We start from the raw sequence: 22,567 nt of genomic DNA, 5'->3' as shown, positions 1-22,567 counted from the left end.
ACCCTCTCAGCGTCACTGGCCATGCTGATCAGTTTGTTGAGTCTCGTTATCTTGTGGTTGGATACAGTTTTAAACATTCAGCAGCTCTTCAGACAGAAAAGAAAAGGTATCAAAAAAACATTAGAAAACCAAAGCACTGCAGTTATCGACAATAGAAAACATCTATCCTGTATATCTGATGAGTCCGTAGTCCAGAGAGGTCTGATTATAGGCAATGAAACGATTTAACTGATAATGAAAATATAATTTGTTGCTGTCCTACTTGCATGGATACTACAGATTTCAAATGTACACTGACTCTTTTGCTTTCATGTGCTTGTATTTTAGTGCCAGAGCCATTTGGTGGTGCTATAATCATAGGACAAGAGTCCATCTCCTACCACAGTGGAGACAAATACTTGGCCATTGCACCACCTACCATCAAGGTAAAGACATCAAATAATGGGTATTGGTAATGCTCTGTTTGTCATCCGTCTCGTTTAAAAGTCAAATTTCTAGTTGTTTTTTCTAAAAACCTTCAGCTTTAGATATGATTCATCATTCAGCAGTCATCGAGTCGCAGTATATTAGTGTAGAATTTATTTACATCGTGTCTAAGTAACACACCAAGAATAATGTTGTTTTCACAGTGTAATACCACTGTTGCATGAGCAAAGATTTATTCCTTCTTTATAATTGGAAGGGAAAGCAAACGACACATCTTTAGTCCCATCTCATGTAAAGCTACCAGCTCTGCAGGGAAGGCTGCATAGAGATGAGTAATTTAATTTAACACGAAGCATCCTACTGGCATAGTGATTAAAGAGTTTGTGCAAGGAATACACATTTTCTTTATCTAAATATGTAACATACAATTACATCAAAACAAATATGAACAATTCTGTAGTAACAAAGCCATTTAATGTCAAGTCACTTGCAGGGCTGAGGTAATGCACTGTCATAGGTCTCTATTCTTTTATTGATATTGTCAGATTTCAAACAGATATTGAACTGTAGTCCCCAGAGTCTGTATTCTTTGAACGTATCGATGATGTGTTCTACGTTTAGGAGACCTTGAGGTGTACGTGTTAGAGTTTAAGGTGCATATTTAAGGCAGGTTTATAACTGCTGTAATAATGACTTTAGCTCCCCATACACCACTGCTGTTAGTATTTTATTATCAAAATTAAGTCCCTACTGCTTTGCTCACATTTGTCCTTCAGGGCCTATAATCAGAGACTGTTCTCTCACTGTCACGCTGCTTTTTGGTCGTGAATCTTGTAAAAAACATTTGAAGTTGTTTGGATGTAGCTTCAGATTTAAAGCCACGTAGCCTTGTTTTGTCCCCCATGATAAAAAAAATAATGTCTCTGCTAGAGTTATTAGCTATATTGATAACTTATGGTATGGTTAACTTGGTATGGTGATTGTTGATGTATGCTTTTTCTGATTCACTTGGCCATTTTGGAACTTTTTATTCATTTCACCCGTCGGGTATTTAGAAAGATGTGTTTTCAGTCAGCAGCTCATTGATCCACCTGCTGCAGAGACCAGTGCAAGAATGAGATACCTGAAATCGTTATGCCAAAAATAATCGTTTCCTACTCTTAATTTATCGTCTGTATCAGGATTTGTGCAAATATTTGTCACAGACGGGGAAAGTTTTTATTTGGACGTAGAGGGCTGTGACTCAGCCCCTGTTGTCCAGCTCTTTTGACTCTTAAATGAATTCTAGTTTTGTCAGTTTGTGGTAACAGGGTCTCAGAAAGTGGTGTTTTTTAATGCAGGGAACAGCTAATCTCCACTTAAACCTACACTGTGTGGTATTTCAGTGACACAAAAATCTTACTGTACGAGTACAACATCAGAAATGAACATGTAAATGTTAATTATTAATAAGGGCTGTCCTGAATACAATTTTTTGAGTTCTGGAGCTCTGAGCCAGAGCGCATTGGCATTATGCACACTGACTGTTTGTATCTTCATTAAATTGCCTGAAAACGACACCACGCTTCTATAGTATAACCACACAGACCTACCAGTCATTTATCCATTCCCAGCTGAGATGGACGCCACAGTGGCACCGTGTTTCACTGGTTACACTGTATAAATTAGCAGCTAGTGGATCTTCTCTGCTCAGAACACTGCGGTGAATTTCAGCCTGCATGCAGGGCAGCAACTAGGTTCCCGCTGCACACGTGTGAGGAGAGGAGAGAAATGTGAACGCAAATGACAGCAAAACGCAGTAAAGACTCACAATGAGCTGAAATGGAAACACGGGGCTGCAGCATCTGTCTTCAGGTTTAAATAACGACATTATTTTTTAAGGATTCTGCTCTACAGTTTGAAAATAAAAACTAGTATCCCATGGTTGAAAAACCGAATACCTATCCAACAAAGGAATATCAGCTATGTGAGTCCAGCCTTATTATCAATATGCAAGTTGGTTGGAAAGTAAGCATCCTTCAGCTAAGCATCCATAAAATGTTTGATTACCGTTTGTTGAGTGTTGTTTAGCTCCACCACCATGTTCTCCCCGCCAAGACTCTTATCTTCACAAATACAAATGCAAAGTAGCTTTAAATGCTTCCAAGCCTGCTGTTGTCTCCTGGCTCATATCTGTGTCCTGCTGATTGGTTCTGTCTTTAAAAGCCCAAACAGCCTGCATGCTTTTCCAGCTCACAATTACCTTACAAGCTGTCAAGTCTCTGTTTCAACTCTGTTTCCACAGTAGCATTGCTACAACATTGCTTAGCAGATGACAGGAAGAGGCAGTGAGGCATCTGTTGTTGCTATGGGACCATCGAAAACTGCTCTAAATTAAGTTTTTTTACTTTTTCCCCCTACACCTAATGTAACATTAGTATTCAGCTGAAACACACGTTCCTTTCAGCAGCGTCAAGGAAACAGAAGCACATCCTTTGATTAATAACAACATTTCTGGCAGCTAATTAATAAATTGTCACTCATGAGCAGAGTAAGTGAAAAAAAAGCGAGAAACCAAACGCGTGGAGGTCTGCTGAATGTGTTCGCTTGAATATGGTGGGCCAGCAGGCTGGTCTCACTTGTTGAATCTAACAAGCTAATTCCCTGCCATTCAGTAGAAACAGGGATGCCCGGGGTCTGCAAAATAAAAGTGGATCCACGGTTTAACAGAAGATGTAAACAATGCCGCAGACAGGAGGATTGTGGAAATAATTTTGTAAGTTCGATCAAGTGAGAAATTGACTCAGCTTGTACTGTAGACAACAACAATAGCTTCTGTTGAAAGAAAACTAGCAGACGCTCGGTCACGCTACGTGATTTTAATGCCAATTCCAATCATGACTACTGTTCTATACTCCTTTTTAAAGTGAATAACGGAGACTTTGGCTCTCCAGCAACTCCATTTTCAAAGCTCCTAAAATGTTTTGGTGTAGCAGCCCGGTCTTTTTAGGTCATGTTTTTCACTAGGTGCTGCATGAATAAGGCTAGGAGACTCATTAAAGATCTCAACCACATAGGTGACAGCCTAGTCTCCCTGTTGAGGTCGGGAAGAAGGCACCAGATACACCAGGCTCAGGAAGAGCTTCTGTCCTGAGGCCACTGGGATCCCAAATGAGAACACTGCCTAAGACTGCCCCCCCTCTCCACCTCTAAATCTAACTAGGACTGAAAGCCGATCCCAAGGGAGTTTTGTTCAAGTGGAAAGTAAAATAGGACATTTTATTTAGTTATAGTTTGAGTTTCCTAACTTTCTAACTGACTTCTAGCTGTGCAGTTTTATTTTGGGAAACATATCTTATACAATACCGTGTTATTAATCAGACCCATAGACTGTATATACAAATGGACGTAGCCTCTCCTTCGAGGCCTATAGGAGACGACATCTTGTCAGACATTTCTCCTCCTCATTTCCTCTGACCAAAAAAAGGGCATTGATGTGACGTTGGGGGGAGGGAGATACGTCCATCTGGCTTTACCTCTGAGGAGAAAGGAGGGCCAGCAGCTAGCTGCCACTCAAGAGGCCACGCCCCTAATTATTCATAAACTAGCCAGGTACAAAAAAATTCAGTGTTGTCACAGAGATAGGCCCTTAACATACAGACTAGAAGGTTTTTTTTGTACCAGGCTTTAAATAGGTTTAATAATGCTGTGAAACCGCTTATTTAACATGGGGATCAATGAGAAACTGCTCTATTATGAAACCTACCCCTAGTGGACACTCTGTGAACTGCAACTTTTAGCACTTCCGTATTGGATCCACCAAGAGGTCGCTGTGGTCGGGGCTTGATCAAACATAAGTCTGAAACTTTATAATAAGCCAGAGTGCTATTAAGACCAAAATATTAGCATATTTCTATCGCTGTTAATTGTCAGCTGATAAGTCACAACATATGGCTGTACAGAAATACCGAATATGTGTCAGTCAATGAAGAAGTTGTGTTGCTGTTGTATAATTTAAGTGATAAGATGTGTTTCAACTGATAAATATCCTGCTCAGTATGTATTTTGGTCACGATGCTTTAATCACATAATTCAAGGATCCATATCAAAACATTTATGTAATGTGCCTGTGCAAACACATAAATAACTGCCAATGTATCATCAAATTGAATAAAAACCCTCAAATATTAAAGTCTTGGTGTTAAAAATGTTGGTATCATTAGAGCTCTAATTCATTATTGTTAATTAATTTAATACGCCTATGTGTCACATAGAGATGAAATGGTATGTAAATTTCATTGGCTTTCAAATCGTAGTTTCTCAAACATGGAGCACACAACAGTTTCTGCACCTTTCGTATTCCTCTGGTTGTCGTGTACACGGCGTCCTTATGGGCGGCAGACGTGTTTAATCTATGCTTTTCTTGTCAGGCAAAATCTGAACAGTCTGTAGCCCCGTGATTCAGATTTGAGGTACACGCTTAGGGAAACTGCTCAGAGTTTGTTTTTATAATGAGAAAGAACAAAACAAACATTGTGATGACAGGTCTCTGTGGCTGTACTTTGAAGTGTTCATATATATTTAAATAATGCATGAGTTGAGGATGGAGACTTCTTTTGTACTCCTGGTTTAATTCACGGAGCTCTGGCAACACCTCCTCTACCCCCACTGTGAGTTTTATTTTAATGATTTCTTTGTGTTCCACTCTCATTTGCAGCAAAGCACCATTGTCTGTCACAACCGGGTGGACCCCAATGGCTCTCGCTACCTGCTGGGGGACATGGAGGGACGCCTGTTTATGATGCTGTTGGAGAAGGAAGAACTAATGGATGGCACAATGGTGCTCAAAGACCTGCACGTGGAGCTGCTCGGAGAGGTTCTTATGTTCTCTCCTTCTTTATATCTGTCTGTCCTCACTGGGGGTGTCACGAGTCTCTAAGGTCAGACCGGTTTCTTTGTGAGAGAGAAAACACACACACACACACACACACACACACGCACATACACACGCACATACACACGCACATACACACACACATACACACACACACACACACACACACACACACACACACACACACACACACACACACACACACACACACACACACACAGGGATAAGATGTACATGAGAGTAACAACTAAAATCCACACACAACAATAACAACCGTTTTTCATTAGAATATGTAGGCTTTCTATAGACCTTTTCAACTGAATTCCATTGCTAGGCAACAGCCTTGGTCCTTGTTAACTTCCTGCCAGTTTTTGTCATTCACATGAACTACAACAGAAAATAAACTAGGGCTCATCTAGAATGTTTACGTCTTTGAAAAGGTCTTTATGGTCACAGAAATGATGAACGTATTTATGTGCATACGGAGCGGGTAAGTGCAATCAGATCACAAGTAGTCATTCAAGACGCATATGGAGACACATTTAGCTGCCTTTTAAAGTCAAAATTTGATTCTGTTTTCTATTTAAAAATAGTTTTTTTCAGCACTGACAGCTATGCGGTTATTGGACTATAGTGTCTTGGTTCATAAAGATCAGCAGATTATGTCTTTCATGCCCTGCCAACTATGATATACATATAATTAAAATTCCCTATCATGTGTGATATAACCACGGTTTGAGATGTACCACAATAAGGCCATATGGTAAAATAAATAACTTATTTCAAACTGTTAAACAACAAAAAGAAGAGCCATTAGAGGGCAGAAGTCTACTTTACAAAAAGAGCTTGAGTTTCTCAGAGTTTACGAGGTGCACCTGAATGTAACATGAATTCCCGTCGTTGCCCAGGCGCTTTTCTTCACCTTGTTTACATAACTCAGTGGGAGGGCAAAATGTTGACCCACCTGCTGACTCCAGGGAAGTTGTCATCTTCCAATCCAGCGGCCATTGTGTCTCTGAAAATGCAGCTGCACGCTTCCGGTAAGCTACGCTGCGTCATCAAGGTACTCTTGATGAAATGTGTTGTTTTTCTTATGATGTGCGCGGGTAGACTGGGGAGGGAGAAAAACTAATTTTGATGATTGAAATTGAAAGCTCATTTCGATTGATTTTTTTATTTAGACTCAATCATGACACCCCTTCACTGAGTTGATCCACCTGCCTTTTTCTCTGGCATTTCTCCCGTCCGTCCCTCTCTGCCTGGCTCGACCACCATTTCTGTTGCTTGTTGACTTTCCTCCTGCTGCCTTTTCCTCTTAGCACTCTCTTTGTTACGATTGACTGTTAAATGGTTTAAAGCCCTGACAGGAGCTAATGTTTCAGTCGACACTCGTAGAGAAGATGAGAAAAAATCTTCCCAGCATCTTTGTTGCTAGCTCGCCAGAGTGTCACTTATCCCTTTTCAGTTGATTTAGACAACTACTTTATGTCAATACAGTGCCCGAAGCTAAATCAAACGTTAAAGACACACAGCTTTTGGCTTGTGGCACCTTCTTTCTTTTAATGACTTACCGAGTCGAGTGTAGAAAGGTAAAATGCTGCTGAGTGAGGCTGGAGCTAGAAACAATCAAGCAGAGTAGGACGGCTGAACTAGAGACAGATTGCATCATTCTTAACTTTATCATTAGGGTGCAGTCTGCCGCAAAGCCTCTTTTTGCTGTATCAACAATACCTTAGAGTGTAAAACTTTGTTCACACTGATGATGGTTAATTTAAAAGCATCATTTATCTGTCAAACAGAGTTCGGTCTCATTTGAGAGCTCCTCCACTTGGCAAACAACAAAATGTAATTGTAAATACGTTGTTTGTGTTTTATTGTAGCTGAACAGAGTTGTCCTCAGTGACATTTCTTTTGCACAATAATCAGCTGCAAATAATCATTATTTTCATTATCAAGTCATCTGCCAATTAGTTGTGATTAATGGTTTGGCATGTAAAAGATCGAACAGAACACAATAACAATGACAGTTCCCCATCCCAAATGCCTTAAGCCTTAAGTTGTCTCATAATTGCTCATTTTGATTGGCCAACAATAAAAGCAAAAGCTAAAAATTCAGTGAACAATGGGATGATGCAGAGGGCAGCAATCAAATACTTTGGTCTTTCTTTTTTTCTTTTTTGACTTTTAACAATTCTGCAAACAAATGTATTATAAAAGTTGTCATTGATTGAGCGAGTGCAGTTTCCTTGCAAAACGTGCCTGTTGGGAAGGAGCCGAGTGCTTGGCCTCCAGTATTGCTGCTCGTAGCTTTTCTTAAGAAGCGTTCATCCAAACAACTTCACACTCGGCACTGCACTTCCTTGTGTCCTGAAAAATGACTCAAAACAATTCATCGATGATGCAAATTGTTGATTGACTAATCCTTGCAGCTCTAATACGCATCGAGCTATTTCGGACCAGGCTACGCAGCCTTTATGTTGTGACGCACCGCCCTTCAAAGTACTCCATCTGGGTCCAAGCCTCGTATTTCCACAGTGTCGCAGTGCTGTGTCCACCCATTGTTAGAATAGAGAAACGATTAAATTGTAATTTAACCTTTTTCCAATCGATGAAAGTAAAGAAGGGATTGTAGAAGGTTGCACAGTTTCAGCCTTTGTTGTTTGTTTTGTTCTACGAAGCATTTGGACCTGGAAATAGTATTTTGAAAGGGTGGTACATCAGATTTGAAGACCGGATTTGCAGGAACAAAAGTGTTGCATTGTGAAAAGTTACATCTTGAAATTTGAGTTTGCTACAATGTAACATGTTTGGTCTTTCTTTCTCCATCTGTTCTGGAATTTGAATGCACTGTAGCGATGGAGAACAAGCTGTACCCAGCATGCCGTTTGGCTACACTACACAGTGTGCATAACACATTACTAATAAATAGAAAGGCTGCTTGCTGTATTGAGATCACTGTTTTATGCATGTATGTGTATGATCAGCTTTGGTAACATACTAAATTCATGGCCAAACACAAAGCTTTGTAAATGCTGATTTAATGTGATTTAAAGGCCAAAGTGAAGACAAAAATTCTTTATTTTCAAACGTATCTGCATTTGTGCCGAATAGAACTAAAGAAACGATAAATAACACAAAAATAAAGTCGTTTTCCAAGCAAAAAAATGGAAACAGTTTTTGGTCCCGGCTCCTCCAATGTCAGCTGCTTTTCTTTGTCTCGTATGATAAAAAACAGAATATAGTTGGGTTTTGGACTCTTGGTTGGAGCAATTTGAAGACATCGCCTTGGGCTCTGGGAAATAGTGATGCCATTTCTCACTACCAACTGACTGACTGACTGACTGACTGACTGCTGACAGATAGACTGCGACATCCCTGGAGTCATGCTGCCAGCATTGCTAAAAATGAAATAATCACGAGTTGCAGCCCTAGAGTGGATGTTGCCTCAGAGATGTTTTTGTCTCTCTCTCTCTCCAATGACAGACATCCATTGCTGAGTGTTTGACCTACTTGGATAACGGTGTGGTCTTTGTGGGCTCCAGACTGGGTGACTCCCAGTTAGTGAAGGTAAGCCTCAACAGCCAGTTCAACACCCATCACAATCAATTTTTAAATTTTGAATTTGTCCCATAAACCTGTTACAATGCTATCTGCTGCAGGTAATGAAATAATATCATGAAGAATTTACTTTGGACTTTATTATCTTGACAGTATTTCAAAGTACCTTTTACATTTAGATATCTTTAACTTTTAATTTTGACAATCTTTAACAGAACTCTATACAACCTTGTACTGTCATCCTCTCTCGTTGATTGGTAACGAGCCTGTTTGTTTCCCTGCAGCTCAACGTGGACAGCAATGATCAGGGCTCGTATGTGGGGGTGATGGAGACGTTCACCAATCTGGGTCCTATCGTGGACATGTGTGTGGTGGACCTGGAGAGGCAGGGCCAAGGCCAGGTAAAAGAACAAAAGACAACAGCTGAATCCTATAAGTTCTGTGAAGAACTGAACTATTTTGTCCCGCCAGAAAAGCAGGAACGACACAACCCATGTTATATTTCAGCTACATATTGAATGCAAATCATTCAGATACAATAAAAGCTTTCTTGGGGCTTTCGCCAGAGGATGTAGACATGACATGGTGATTACCGAAAACCCTCTTAACAGACACTGGATGCACTTTATAGCTTGTGGTGAGTCTCCATCTGTGTTTTCCTTTTTATCATCTTCTTTATCGCAGCCTTCGGGGAGTATGGGCTTATGCCGCCAATGCAGCCGGCTTCTGGTGTTGTGTTAACAGTATTTTTGTCAGCAGAATTAAGCATGCAACATACAACAGCACAAACCTGCCACTGGCCATTATAACCGGCTGCAAGTGTTCAGAAGATTCTTGCTGACATCAAATGCACAGCTACCTGTGCCTTTTTATAGGCCGTCTGGGTGTTCTTCTTTTGTGCAGACTGTTTTGATGACAAAGGTCTCTGTACACCTGTTATTAATGTGCGGCTGGTATGCTATTTGCATCTAGATATGATTTAGCTTCAGCGCATAACACCTGATGTAAAAATGCTTCTCTGGCACATAAACTTAAATTGGCCTTCTTGTTACATTGTCAAACAGGCAGATTGCTGTGCATGTTATTTCCTCTAATAATATTTACATCCTTTAAATTGGACAGTGAAGACCTCATCTGGGTCTAAACGTATTTGAACAATCCATCATCTTTAGCACTTTCGTGTACTTAGGTCTGTTTACCTTCAGCAGTTGTCAACCAGTTTGTATTCTAAACATAGTGTGATACAACGGATATTGCTACGTCTAGTTTAAAAGGCAATAGGATGACACAATTTCAAGTTTCTACCCAGTGAAGATACTGATTTATTTCTTGTGTCTGTAATATTATGAATTATTTTTTTATTTAAAATGAAACCATATGCTGAACGAATGAAGAATGTTTTTTGGCACATTCTTGGACATATTTCTAATATGACGGTTTCTTGATTTGGATATTTGTCCTTCTTTGTATCAAATAAGGCAGACAGAGGGTGGGAAAAACAGTGAAGTAATGAGAGAGATACAGTACAGAAGGTTTTGCTGGCAGGGTTTGAGTCCAGGCCTCAGGGCTCTTGATGTGGTTCCAAAGGCAGCGGTCCACTAGAGCACAGAGCCACTCTCTGGGTACAGACCAGCACACAAAAGCCATTGACTCTATTCACACACACACTCGAGCTCATTTCAGTCTGTTGAGTCCCAGAACTAAATCCAAAAACGTTTTTAATTTGCCATTTGCAGTAAATCCACAGAGCATTTGACCGGGTTAATTGGTGCGGACATATTCCAAGACAGTTAGGATAAAATCGCTACTCCAAACCAGATTGGATTTTATGAAGGATAAAAAACAGTCATAAAAAAACGAAAATGAAAACACAAGAATAATATATTGTGTGCAGATAATCAGGATTTAGTCAGTCCCGTGAGAGTGTGAGGGCATTTGAGAACACACTCGGGGGAGTTAGGTGGGTAGCCAGGTTCACACTGGTTATTTCCATCTGAATGAAGCTGTTGGACGGCAGGTGGTGGAAACTGAGATTATATGGGCTCTGGTATTAATCCTGTTAGTGTACCATGACTGGAGGAATGAATAACATTCTGCTGCTCTCCAGTCTGACTCTACAGACACCAGAATGGTTTACCTCCAGGGGGGTGGGCCTCCACGCTGTATAAAGTGACACCCTCAGAGAAGCGCCTTTTTATAAAGGGATCCTCAAATCCTTCTCCACTACAACAGTTAAGGCTCTGACACTGACCTCTGCTAATACGTCTTTAATAACTTATACTTTGGAAGACGTTTACAACTAGAGCCGGGACCAGCGAGAAATGCGAGCACTAATGACTGCCACCTACAATTATTAAACATATTATTAAAAAGAATGGTGTATTTTTGTAGTTTGGGCTGTAAGGATGACATATACTCAAGTTAGAATTATCTAAGCCCCTTCATTTTTAGGTAAAACCACAAGTAACTGCACCTGAAATAATAATAATAGTAAAATAATAATAATTGCCTGCATTAGTTTGGTAGAAGTTGGTCTGTAAAGTAGAACAGATGGTTACCGGTTTGGTAGCAATTTAACCGTTGGCCATTGTTTTTTCTTCCAACTAAGTTTGGATAGCCTCACTGACTGCCCTAAGTTTCTCTTTCTGGGTGACTGTGGCTCAGTGTTAGTGGGTCGTCCTACATTTGAGAGATTGGCGGTTCGATTCCCACCTCCCGGTCCACATGTTGAAGTGTCCTTGAGCAAGACACTGAACCCCAAATTGCTTCCCGTGCTGCGCATGGGTGTGTAAATGTGGTGTGAATGGTTAGATTAGATGGTATGTAGAGGACCACCGCATCAGTGTGAATGTCTGTGTGAATGGGTGAATGTGACAGACACTGTGAAAGCACCTTGAGTAGTCATATAGCTCCGTTCTAGTCTTCTAAGTACAAGTCCATTTACCATCCATTACCATTTACCATCTTTAGCAGTGTCGTTCAAACCTGAGCAAATAGTACTTACTAATTAGTAATTAGTGGGTGTAATGTGTAATCTGTTATAATTTTGAATAATTTTGATTTGAATGGTGTTTAAAACGGCAAAATAAAACCAGGGCTGTGTAAAACTTGAGTTATATAGAGCAGGTCTAGACCACACTCTATAATTTAGACCCAGCATTCCCCCATGAACAAGCAGTGCGACAGCAGGCAAGAAAAACCCCTCAGTCCATGTCTTTATGTCTTTTTTTGCGCCTTTCAGCTGGTGACGTGCTCTGGTGCTTTCAAGGAGGGCTCCCTTCGTATCATCCGCAACGGCATTGGGATTCATGAGCACGCCAGCATTGACCTTCCGGGAATCAAAGGTTCGTGTGTTCTGCACGTGTGTGTCTGTCTCTCCCACCACCTCCCTCTCAAGTCTCAACTTTACAGACTCAACGTTAGAGTCACTTCAAACTGCACATCTGTTTGCCTCCCATGGCCAAGATGCCGGCTGTTACTCGTCCAAGAACCCCCCGCAGCATGCGAGCGTGAGCAGATGGTGCAGATGTCATAGGTCTTGGCTCAGTACTTTAAAAAAAAAAAAAAAACAGGAGCATTGCCAACATGACGGTTTGGAAACATTTGTTTTCATTTAGCAAACCAATGAGCACTGCTTTGTCTGCAGAGGTAGAGTGTCAAGTTGAAGAATCCCATCAGGAAACGTTGTCAGACACCTCTTAATCCCAGAAAATTAGGTTCCTCTCCCAAGACAGCTCTCTGATGCGTAAATGAGAGAGACAGGTTCAGCAGGGTCTGCTTGCACTTGTTAGGTTTCATCTGTTTATTGACTCTCTGCCCTAAAAGCGTCAGCTGCTGTCTCCTGTGCCTGCCCTCTTGATGGGAGACAATTATTCACTAAAGCAATCAATGGCTCTCTGAGAGGGATGTGTAACCTGTAGATCTTCAGACATGTTACCATTTGACGGATGAAATACACAAAGATCAGCTTGGATACCGGGTAGTTCTTTCTTACACTCTCTCTCACATTCCCTTCAAGGTTTGTGGCCACTGCGCTCCGAGGCAGGCAGAGAGACAGATGACATGCTGGTGCTGTCGTTCGTGGGTCAAACGCGGTGAGTGTTTTGCCGTGCAGAATGCAAGACAAGAGTTGATTCTGAATGCCTTTATCTAATCCGTAGAGTGCGTTTTCCCCTAGAGTGTTGATGCTGAGTGGTGAGGAAGTGGAGGAGACTGAGCTTCCTGGCTTTGTGGACAACCAGCAGACATTTTACTGTGGCAACGTGGCTCATCAGCAACTCATTCAAGTTCGTACACACACACACACACGCACACGCACACACGCACACACACACACACGCACACACACACACACACACACACACACACACACACACACACACTTCTGTTATATAAATAAAGTACAGTATGTGCTGTCAGTGTGCTTCATCAGAACATGCTCTGGTTAGTTTAACATTGGATTCATTTGATGACTGTAATTAGCTGACAGTATTTGTAGTTCCCGGTTCAAAGCAGGAATAACTAAATGCAGATTCTAAATGAATTATAGAAATAACTCATTTAACTGTGGCCTTTGTCCATTCAATAAGATATACTTTGCTGGAGCTGAATCATACATGATTGAAAGGGGAGTTGTGAATATGAAGGGCGCAAAAGGACCTTTTCACACTTAGTTGATGAATATTGCACTTCATTTAAATTCAAGTTTTAGACTGCCTTTTTAAAATGAGGATGAAACCTGCTGGGAATTCTGCCAACTGTGAGACCCTCAACCATCCAACTTCAGGTTGCTATGAAAACACTGCTTGTAGTTTAAGGCAGGGACATTTTTACGCACTCTCTCGCCTCTCAGAGTTGGTAAATTTACACTGAATACATTTTCATGACTGTATTACATGACGCAGTAAAGAAAAAGTCACTTCAAATGAAAAACTTAATAGTTGCACTTAAACCACTATTGAATTAAGGCCACTAGCTGTGATTTTTTTGTTTTACTTGGCCTTCAGCGGTGACAGTATAATCAAAAGAAAGACTGTGGTAGACAGAGTGAATGGACTAAAAAAACCATGTATAGGGCTGGGTGTCAAAAGTTTTCAATACTGATGCCTTGACTTTTATACCGATTCCTGAGTGATTCAATACCGATTATCTAAAATCCAATTTACAAAAATAAATTACACCATCAAACATTAAGGTGCAAATCTTTTAATTTGATTTTTCAGCTCCTTTCAAACCATTTATTTCATTTACAAGACATTGTTCAGTAATGCTATGGAGACAGTTTCGTCGTTGCCTAAAAGTATCAAAGTTCGATACCGAGTCCATCTTTAGGGTAGCTCATAATAAGAATGGATGCATGACTCTGCACTTCTTTGCAGCTTTTTGTTTTAGCCTCTTTATTTTTTAGCTCATTATTTTAGTCCTTCGTCCCACACATAGAGCTTTGCTGCTCTTAATTAGTCCTGCAATACAAAACTGTAGGCAGCCGTGCATAGACCCGACAAGTCGACTATGCACTACCTGCCTGGCACTAAGTTTCAAAAATCTAAAGAAGCGCCCTGTAAGAAATGCTGAGCATCTAGAAGGACCCAGAGCTTCTCCTCAGGGGCAGTTAAGCCGGAGCTTAAAGCCCACTGGGTGTTGAGCTCAACAGTTGGCCATAAAGTTAGCTAGTCTGTTTTTCTACATTCCTGGATGCATCCTAATGATTGATCCCCTGACTTTTAGGCTTCAGCACCACTATGAGGGAGATATATTTGAATTTTAGTACAATGTCTCATGGAATTTGGTACAGACATTCAGCCAGTACAGCACAGCTCACAACACTGCTGTATCTATGAGCAGCCTCACAGAGCTGCTCCTGCTAGTATGAGAAGAGATGTGTCTAGGTTTTTCCAAACCGTTTGTATAAAAAATTAAAAATTAAAATAGTGTTGGTCTCTTCAAATGTGCTTTGATTTGGGCTACCCTGCAAACAGAAACAGAACAATGTGATCTTCATTTTCACATCTCATTACACCTCCATATTATGTGTACCACCTCACAGCAAACCCCTTCATTTATTCATTTTGTTTATACCCTCTGCAGTGTGTTGTTTACGCTTCTGCGGCTCTTTTCTTTCTTTGTTTGGCTCTCCCCATCACATTGTTTGAACTTTAATATTAAATTGGAATGTGTCCTTAACCCAAGGGGCTTTTACAAACGCAAATACAATCATAACAATAGCTATTTAAAACACAGACCGCTTGTTTTTGATTATATCTAGCAATATTTCTTAACATTTGTTTTGTGATTGAACTGCTGTATTTTCCATTAATAGATCATAAGTCTTTAATGTTTTCTAGTGAGCAAAATGTCATTGTAGCGCACTGTACTGAGATTCTCCTCTCTTAAACAGCTGTACTCGCTTCATCAGGATTGCTGAAAGTGTCCTTTTTAAAGATTATTTTGGGACTGAAGGAATTGGTACATTCACAGAGACAGTGAAATGGAAATAACTTATCTTCTCTCCACCATCAAAAACACAGTCTCATCACATTTATTTACAAAAATGCAAATCTCAGGGGAAAATTCTCTTTCCAATTAATCATATTTTATTTTCAGTCTTTAAAAAAGTGCAACAACAATCCTGTGCACAGCACCACATATAATCGATGAGATGTGCTTTGAAACAGCTTCACATTTTAGCTCCCGGTCCCCACTTCATCTTTCTGTCACTTCCCAGAAATACTGTTCAGAATAATATTTTAAAAAGGAAAGAACCTTGTGTGCCTTGCAGATCACGTCAGGCTCTGTGCGCCTGGTGCTCCAGGAGAGTAAGGCATTAGTGAGTGAATGGAAGGAGCCACAGGGCAGGAACATCAGCGTGGCCGCCTGCAACCACACTCAGGTGGTGCTCGCTGTGGGACGGGCCCTCTACTACCTGCAGATCCTGGCTGGAGAGCTCAAACAGATCAGGTAGGACAGTGTCTCCCACACCTTTTTTAATAGTATCCAAAATCGTGACCCAAGTCACAGTATGCCTCATCTGTGAATACTGAGCACAGCGGATTTGTGCATCAATGAACATTCCCGAATGATTTTTACTGCTATTTGCTTATACTATGTTGAAAAGGTAGAAAAAGACATTTGGATGATATACTTCTGATGAATCACAACTTCGGTTTATAAATGTGTTATTGAAAACGTAGCCTGTATGCATCACTTATACATTTATGAGACCAAATAATGCATTGAGGCCGAGTTAACAGGCTACTTTATGTACTCTCATCCCTTAAACTATCTTTTATTATTCTCTGCAAGCACCTTAAGCTAATAATAATAATAATAATTAATTTCCTTTGTCCATTAAGGATGCCCCTTCATTCTTTACCACATTGTGTTGATAGTGGTAAGTTGTAACCAGCTGGATTTCGCTATTATTATTATTATTATTATTATTATTATTATTATTATTATTATTATTTTTTGTTTTGTTTTGTTTCTACTTTGTTTGTGTCACTTGTTTATGTGTATTTTGATCTGCGCTGTCAAAGCACTTTGTAAACTGCTGTTTTTAAAGGTGCTATACAAACAAAATTTTAGTATTATTATTATTATTAAACAAAATAAGTACATTCCTTTTTTATCAGTGCAGTAATATACACATTAGGGATGGGAAATTGCGGCATCCACTGGCAACAGCATAAGTACCCCCTGGGGTTACAAAGCACCCGTGGTTGGGAATCGCTGCTTTTAAAGGAATGGTTTAAATACATTTATTCACTTTCTTGGTGAGAGTTAGTTAAGAAGATTGAGAGCGGCGGCTGGTTACCGTATACTTATATTCCCATACATATTCACCGCACAGACGATCAGATGAGAGCGATATCTAACTCCTTATCAAACTCGCGGCAGGAAATCGAATAACCCTGTTCTCCAAAATGTCAAACGATTCATATAAACCCCTCCATGTCTGTCTGTGGGCTTGATGGCGAGACACCTACAAAGTGGGTCAGCCTGCGAATTCAGAAAAGCTTTAAAGTAATAAAGTCCCTTCAGTTATCCCCCAGCTGTGATCTTAATAAAGATGAAATTGAGTGTGTCAGTTAGCCAAATAACCTACTTTTTAGGTCAAACTTGTATGATTGCAGACTAATTAAATCGTTAATATAATATAACAGCAGGGAAGAATCTGACACATATACTGATTACACAACGCCCAACAGAGCTGCCGTTTGAAATTTTAATTAATCAAACATTAATTTGCTATATTCCCAGCACTCAACAACGTGTCTCTGACTCCCAGTTATCGTACCTCCATTTTTATGAGTTCTTTCCTGATTTGTGAGAAAGTTCGAGATGAGGGATTTGCATCTAATCTTAAAGTCTGAAAGGAAGGGTGCAGTATAACTGTAGCGTTTATATTTATTTCACTGTAGTTCACCCTTGTGGCTGTGTTTGTGCAACTATTGCAATAAAACTGCTTTGAGAAAATATTTTTACAGTAGTTTGGAGAAAAGTGGAAAATATGCAGAAACATTTATTTTGCAGCCTTGACAGTGTTTGTAACTTTGGGAAAGAGTTGAGTGTCTCACCAGAGCTGTTGGAATAATGTTTTGCACCAATTTACACCAATAAGCTGTTAGTTTGCTGTGTGAGTTGCAAAATTCTGTGAATACTAGAAAGCCACAGCTGGTTAAAAGGGGCGTTTACATGCCTGGAAGGCTCTTCTGTAATGCGATTAGAGCGAATACTCAACACAATATATAGTGATTATCCCTACATTGTATTTGCATTATTGAGTAGCCTGGTTCTATTGCAGTCCTGAAATGTAAGATACTATATATTACTGCTCTGATCTAAAGTTCCCAGAACCACTGACTGATTGATGGATGCAACCATTTAATCACAAACTACTTAATATTCCTGCACAAGACAGAGCTTCAAAGAGTACAAATCGGAGTGGCTGTCTGTGTAATGAGCAAAAAGTCCAACGTGTTGCCCCTCCCAACACAGCTGTATGGGGAACCGATGGTCGTCTTGCAATTAAAGGCGGCTCAGCTCACCAGATGACGGCAACATTTCTCAATCCATATCTCACATGAGAAATCAGTTTGAACTGTCACAACACATTTACATTGGTCATTTTGTTTCTGCTGTGTGGGTCAAACTTTGTCTTACGCAGTCCACATTGACAGAATCTGCAGGGCAGCTTGTAAATGTTTTTCTCACATCCTCTAAACCTTAGTACCACGGAGATGGAGCATGAGGTGGCCTGCCTGGATATCACACCTCTGGGGGAGGGTGGCGGTGAATCACCCCTCTGCGCCGTGGGACTCTGGACCGACATCTCCGCCCGTGTGCTCAAACTGCCCTGCTTCACAGCTCTGCACAAGGAGATGCTGGGAGGAGGTGAGAGAATGTCAAAGACAGGGAAAACAGTGTGCAACTGGCATGAGAAAAGGAAAGCGACTTTCTGACTTTGTGAAGAGAGAGAAATAGATGAAGATAATCTCAAGTCAAGTGGAGTCTTTTTTTCTATAGCAGATACGTCTCAATGAGCTTCGCAGGTACATCAAAGCAATGACTCCAACTCCAGGCTCTCTCAGAAAAAAAGTGTAGAAGTGTGAAATGTTTTTGACATTCAATGCTCATTATCACTTAACAAGCCACAGCCTGAATACAGGCCCGGAGAGGGATCACAGTTAGCTCCTCACTCAACTGTGACAAACTGTACGTTGTTTGAAAGCGCACAGCGTCACAGCTCTATCTGTGTGAATCATTTCGATCTCAGCATCTCTGTGACACAACTGTTGCTTATTTGGTAATAGGATTGCAGAAATAACCAGTAAAAAAGATGAACTTTGAACTTTTACCACTGTTTCTGTCTCTACAAGTTTAGTTTTTTGCACTGATTAGATAAGTAAATTCCAACAAGTGACCTTTTAAATGATATAAAGACCATGACTAAAATAAAAAAAGGTCCAGGTGGTTGTAACAGCCAATCGAAATACAATATACTTCAATAGGAAAATAATACAAACGCAGGGTTGGTCTAATACAAAGGAATTGTTAAACATTTTGCTTTCTTTGCAGAGTTTTTCACATACTGTATTTGGGGTAAACATGCAGCTGCAGCAAGTTGCTTAGCATAGCATAGTTAGCTTAGCATAAATACTGGAAAGAGAGGGAACAGTTAGCATGGTGCTGTTAAAAGGTGAACAATCAAACTATCAACACCTCTGCAGCCCATTTATTAAAGGGGTAGTTTGGACATTTTGAAGTGGGGTTGTATGAGGTATCCATAGTCAGTGTGTTGCCTATAGAAGATGTTTGGAAAGTAGGCAGAAGCACTGATACTGAAGCTAAGCAATGCACTGTTGCGGACAGGAGCACCAGTTTAAGTGTGAGCTTAGACTTTTTGAAGGGTTAATTTGAAGTAACACAATAACACAAACAAACTAACTAAGGCAGCGATAAACCTGCAACTCTCATGTTCTGTGAGGTAAAATTCCTGTTTTTGTCAGTGGAGTCTGATGGCTTTGAAGAGAGCACAGATGGAAACTATGTCTTCAGTTCAGTTCATGTCTGTCTCACGGCAAGAAAATATTACTTACATTACTCTGTCGATACTCCGGTCTGCTTCTCCAAACCGGGGGCATGCCGACTGTCATCTCATTGTAGGTAACGCACTTACTTTATAGTGTCAAATCATAACAAAAGTTATCTCAGGACACTTTACAGAGTAGGTAAAGACCACACTCTATGACTTATTTATGATTTACATAGACCCAACAATTCCTCCGTAGAGTACGGTGGCAACGAAAACATTCCCTATAACAGGCAGGAACGTCAGACAGACCCAGCTCTGTGGAGGACGGCCATCTGTCTTGACCGGTTGGATTAGGTGGACATAACTATGGATACATACCTCGTACAACCCCACATCAAAATATCCACACTACCCCTTTAACATATTGTGTTTATTTGGTACATTTGGAAGTTTGGAACCAGTAACTTCCTGGAGTCCCGGCTGGTTGCTTGCAACTTGCTCCTGGCCAAAAAAATACTCGTACTGCAACACTGCATATAACCACCTTTAAAAGAGCAAATAGTTGAGACATTGAAAAGCTGAAATAGAAGAAACTCTAAATTTCAAAATGGATAAAGAAGACATAAGGAATACAATCGATCCAATGAGACATTTATCTGTTTTTGTGCAGCTTAAACAAACAAGATGCAACCTGTCAATTAGTGAGTTTTGTTGTTAGGATGTTAAACTATCCCTTAATTAGGTCCAATAAATACATCCAAGGAATGTGTCTATATAAGAACAGTAGTAGCTAAAACGGGTTGTTTCTCAAGTTTCACTCATTTATGTAAATGGCATCTTCCATTACGTATTTCTTCTTTTAGCACGTACTTTGCTGTTAAAGAAAATGCATTTCCTGCAGCATTTAGACACTTGAAAAGTATTTAAAATTAGAATGTTTAAATATGCAAGACCAGATTTGACTACTTTTCTGGTTAAACTTATCAAAAAGTCAACAGTCGCTGGAGACAGTGTTTCATAACAGGGTGAACCGGCACAAGCCGTACTCTCACTTTCCAACAGAATGCTTTACCCATGAAGATTATCTCCACACTCTTTCCCACAGTGTCAAACTTTATTTTTCAAGTGTGTTTGACTGACAGCTGCTTGCACGCTCTGTGCAAACTGTCACTTTCTGGTTCCCCTAACAAGGACAGTGTGACTGCAGAGTTTTTATAAGTTTAGGAAACATTCAAATTAAAAGCTAATGTGCTGTTCCAGTTGTTAATATCTTTAGAAGCAGAGCATTTTAACACTGTAAAAAGGTTGCAATTAGGCTGTGCTGGTTTTGTTAACATGAATTATATTACATTTATTTTTACTCTTGTACTTTTGAATCATCCGCAACCCTGTGTTTGTGTTTTAACATCTTAGCCCCGCTTACTTCAATAATTGATGCCCATTACCATGGAAACCTCTCAAGAAGCCACATTTTGCAGACTTTTCTATTTCTGCCTTTTGAGTCAGGCGATGCTGTTTTGATGTAATTGCACTGCAGTCAGAGAAAGTGAGGTTTAGTAAACGGAAAAGACAGAAGACTTTATATTTACCCTGAAGCATTCAAACGCTATATTCCCCCCAAAAGTGAACGGCCACTCTGTCCGATAACCCTTATTGATTTTACTGACAGAGACATTTTTGCAGATATTTATCACTCTGGTGTTCGTCCATGAGCCTGGGACTCCAGAGTCCAGGAAGATAAATCATTTCACTGTGTGTGTTCGTCCTCAGAGATCATCCCTCGCTCCATCCTAATGACCACCTTTGAAGGAAGCTACTACCTGCTGTGTGCGCTGGGGGACGGAGCGCTCTTCTACTTTGGCCTGGACTTGCAGACTGGTAGGTTTTCACACCAGATATCACTCAACTGAGCTTCTCGAACTTCTCAGACTCATAAGGGCCTCCAGGCAGCTGTTTGAAAACATTTTTAGAACATTATTTCATGGACAATTTCGTAACTGCCAGGCCCAGCACTATATTTTGATTTAATGGTGGAGGAACTTGGCAGCCCGCAGTAGCAAACTTATTTGCAAACAGTTGCACGAATACACATCCAGCTGCTACGGAGCAACAATTTCATTCATTTGAAATTGCATTTGCAGCTAGAACTCCGACCAATCTGCCAAACTCATGTTTGATGTGTTCTGGCAGATAGGCCTGGCTCATCTCACATTCTGACAGATTTACAGCCGACCTGTCCGTGGGCGGATCGATCACAACTGTTTATCTCATGTGGGTCGGGTTTAAGGCGATGGCCGTCCTGGTTGCAGGTCCCTTCAGCGCAGTTTTTCATGCTCATGAAACTCCGATCAACCTGCCAAACTAGTCAGCGCTAGTCAAATTGAACTATATTCTGTTACTGTGTTGCCTATTTATCCCATAGAAATGTTTTCCGAAACAAATTTTAGTGTTCTGTTGAGTTGCGATTTCAGAGTTTGTGACCCGGCTGCCATGGTCCTTCCCTGACCAAGCACCACCGTTTCATGGCTCTTATTGTTTGTAGGTCTATCCAACTGTTTCCAGAAGCATTTTGCTCTGCACTGTTTATAACTACTGCTTATACACTTTTGCGATTAGTCTGGTGGTACCAGGCTAGCTTGTGAACCTAGTGAACGTGAGTCCATCCTCTCTTTTAACTCTGTTTTTGGGCTCGTTCTGCTGGTCTTAATGAAAGCAGTAGAGGCTGATACATCGAGACCTGACACTTTCCATGATGCAGCTCAGTGGTGCCTTTTGTCAGACACCCCCTGCTTGCTGAATACTTTCAAACTCCTCACCCTCAGTTTGTCATGAGGACTTGTTTAATATCCAAACCAGGCCTGGGTGATGTCACTGAAATGACATCACCTCGTCAAGACACCTAAATGATGTAATTTCAAGTAATAAAAAGTCTTCGGCTGCGTCCTCATTTAGCATCCCAGAGACCCGAGGGTAGAAGAAGAGGACAGGGAGAAGAGGCTGATCCCCTGGGGCTGGTTGGGATCGTAAATTATTCTTTTAGCCTTATTCTTGCAACGCCTGTGTAAATATCCTTTTGGCAGCGCCTATTATACCAGTGTTCCCACAGTCTTGGAATATTTGAAAAAAATCAAATTTTTCAGGTATTTTTCCATACTGTAACATAACGCCAAATTAAT

General features: G+C 40.5%; 1 protein-coding gene across 1 annotated transcript in view; it reads left to right on the top strand.

Annotated features, from left to right (window-relative positions):
* The window catches only part of ddb1 (damage-specific DNA binding protein 1), a 50,887-nt gene that overhangs the window by 6,155 nt on the left and 22,165 nt on the right, over positions 1 to 22,567 (top strand). Inside the window, exons 6-15 of the mRNA XM_083930248.1 lie at positions 328 to 425; positions 5,123 to 5,281; positions 8,783 to 8,866; positions 9,142 to 9,258; positions 12,099 to 12,201; positions 12,876 to 12,951; positions 13,035 to 13,143; positions 15,636 to 15,814; positions 18,087 to 18,250; positions 21,162 to 21,269. Of these exons, the coding sequence (XP_083786374.1) occupies positions 328 to 425; positions 5,123 to 5,281; positions 8,783 to 8,866; positions 9,142 to 9,258; positions 12,099 to 12,201; positions 12,876 to 12,951; positions 13,035 to 13,143; positions 15,636 to 15,814; positions 18,087 to 18,250; positions 21,162 to 21,269 (1,197 nt within the window). The remainder of the gene's footprint in view (positions 1 to 327; positions 426 to 5,122; positions 5,282 to 8,782; positions 8,867 to 9,141; positions 9,259 to 12,098; positions 12,202 to 12,875; positions 12,952 to 13,034; positions 13,144 to 15,635; positions 15,815 to 18,086; positions 18,251 to 21,161; positions 21,270 to 22,567) is intronic.

The sequence above is a fragment of the Echiichthys vipera genome (genome assembly GCF_963691815.1).
Source record: "Echiichthys vipera genome assembly, chromosome: 1".
Classification (NCBI taxonomy): domain Eukaryota; kingdom Metazoa; phylum Chordata; class Actinopteri; order Perciformes; family Trachinidae; genus Echiichthys; species Echiichthys vipera.
Note: the sequence above shows the minus strand (reverse complement) of the source record. Positions and strands in the feature narration are given on the sequence as shown.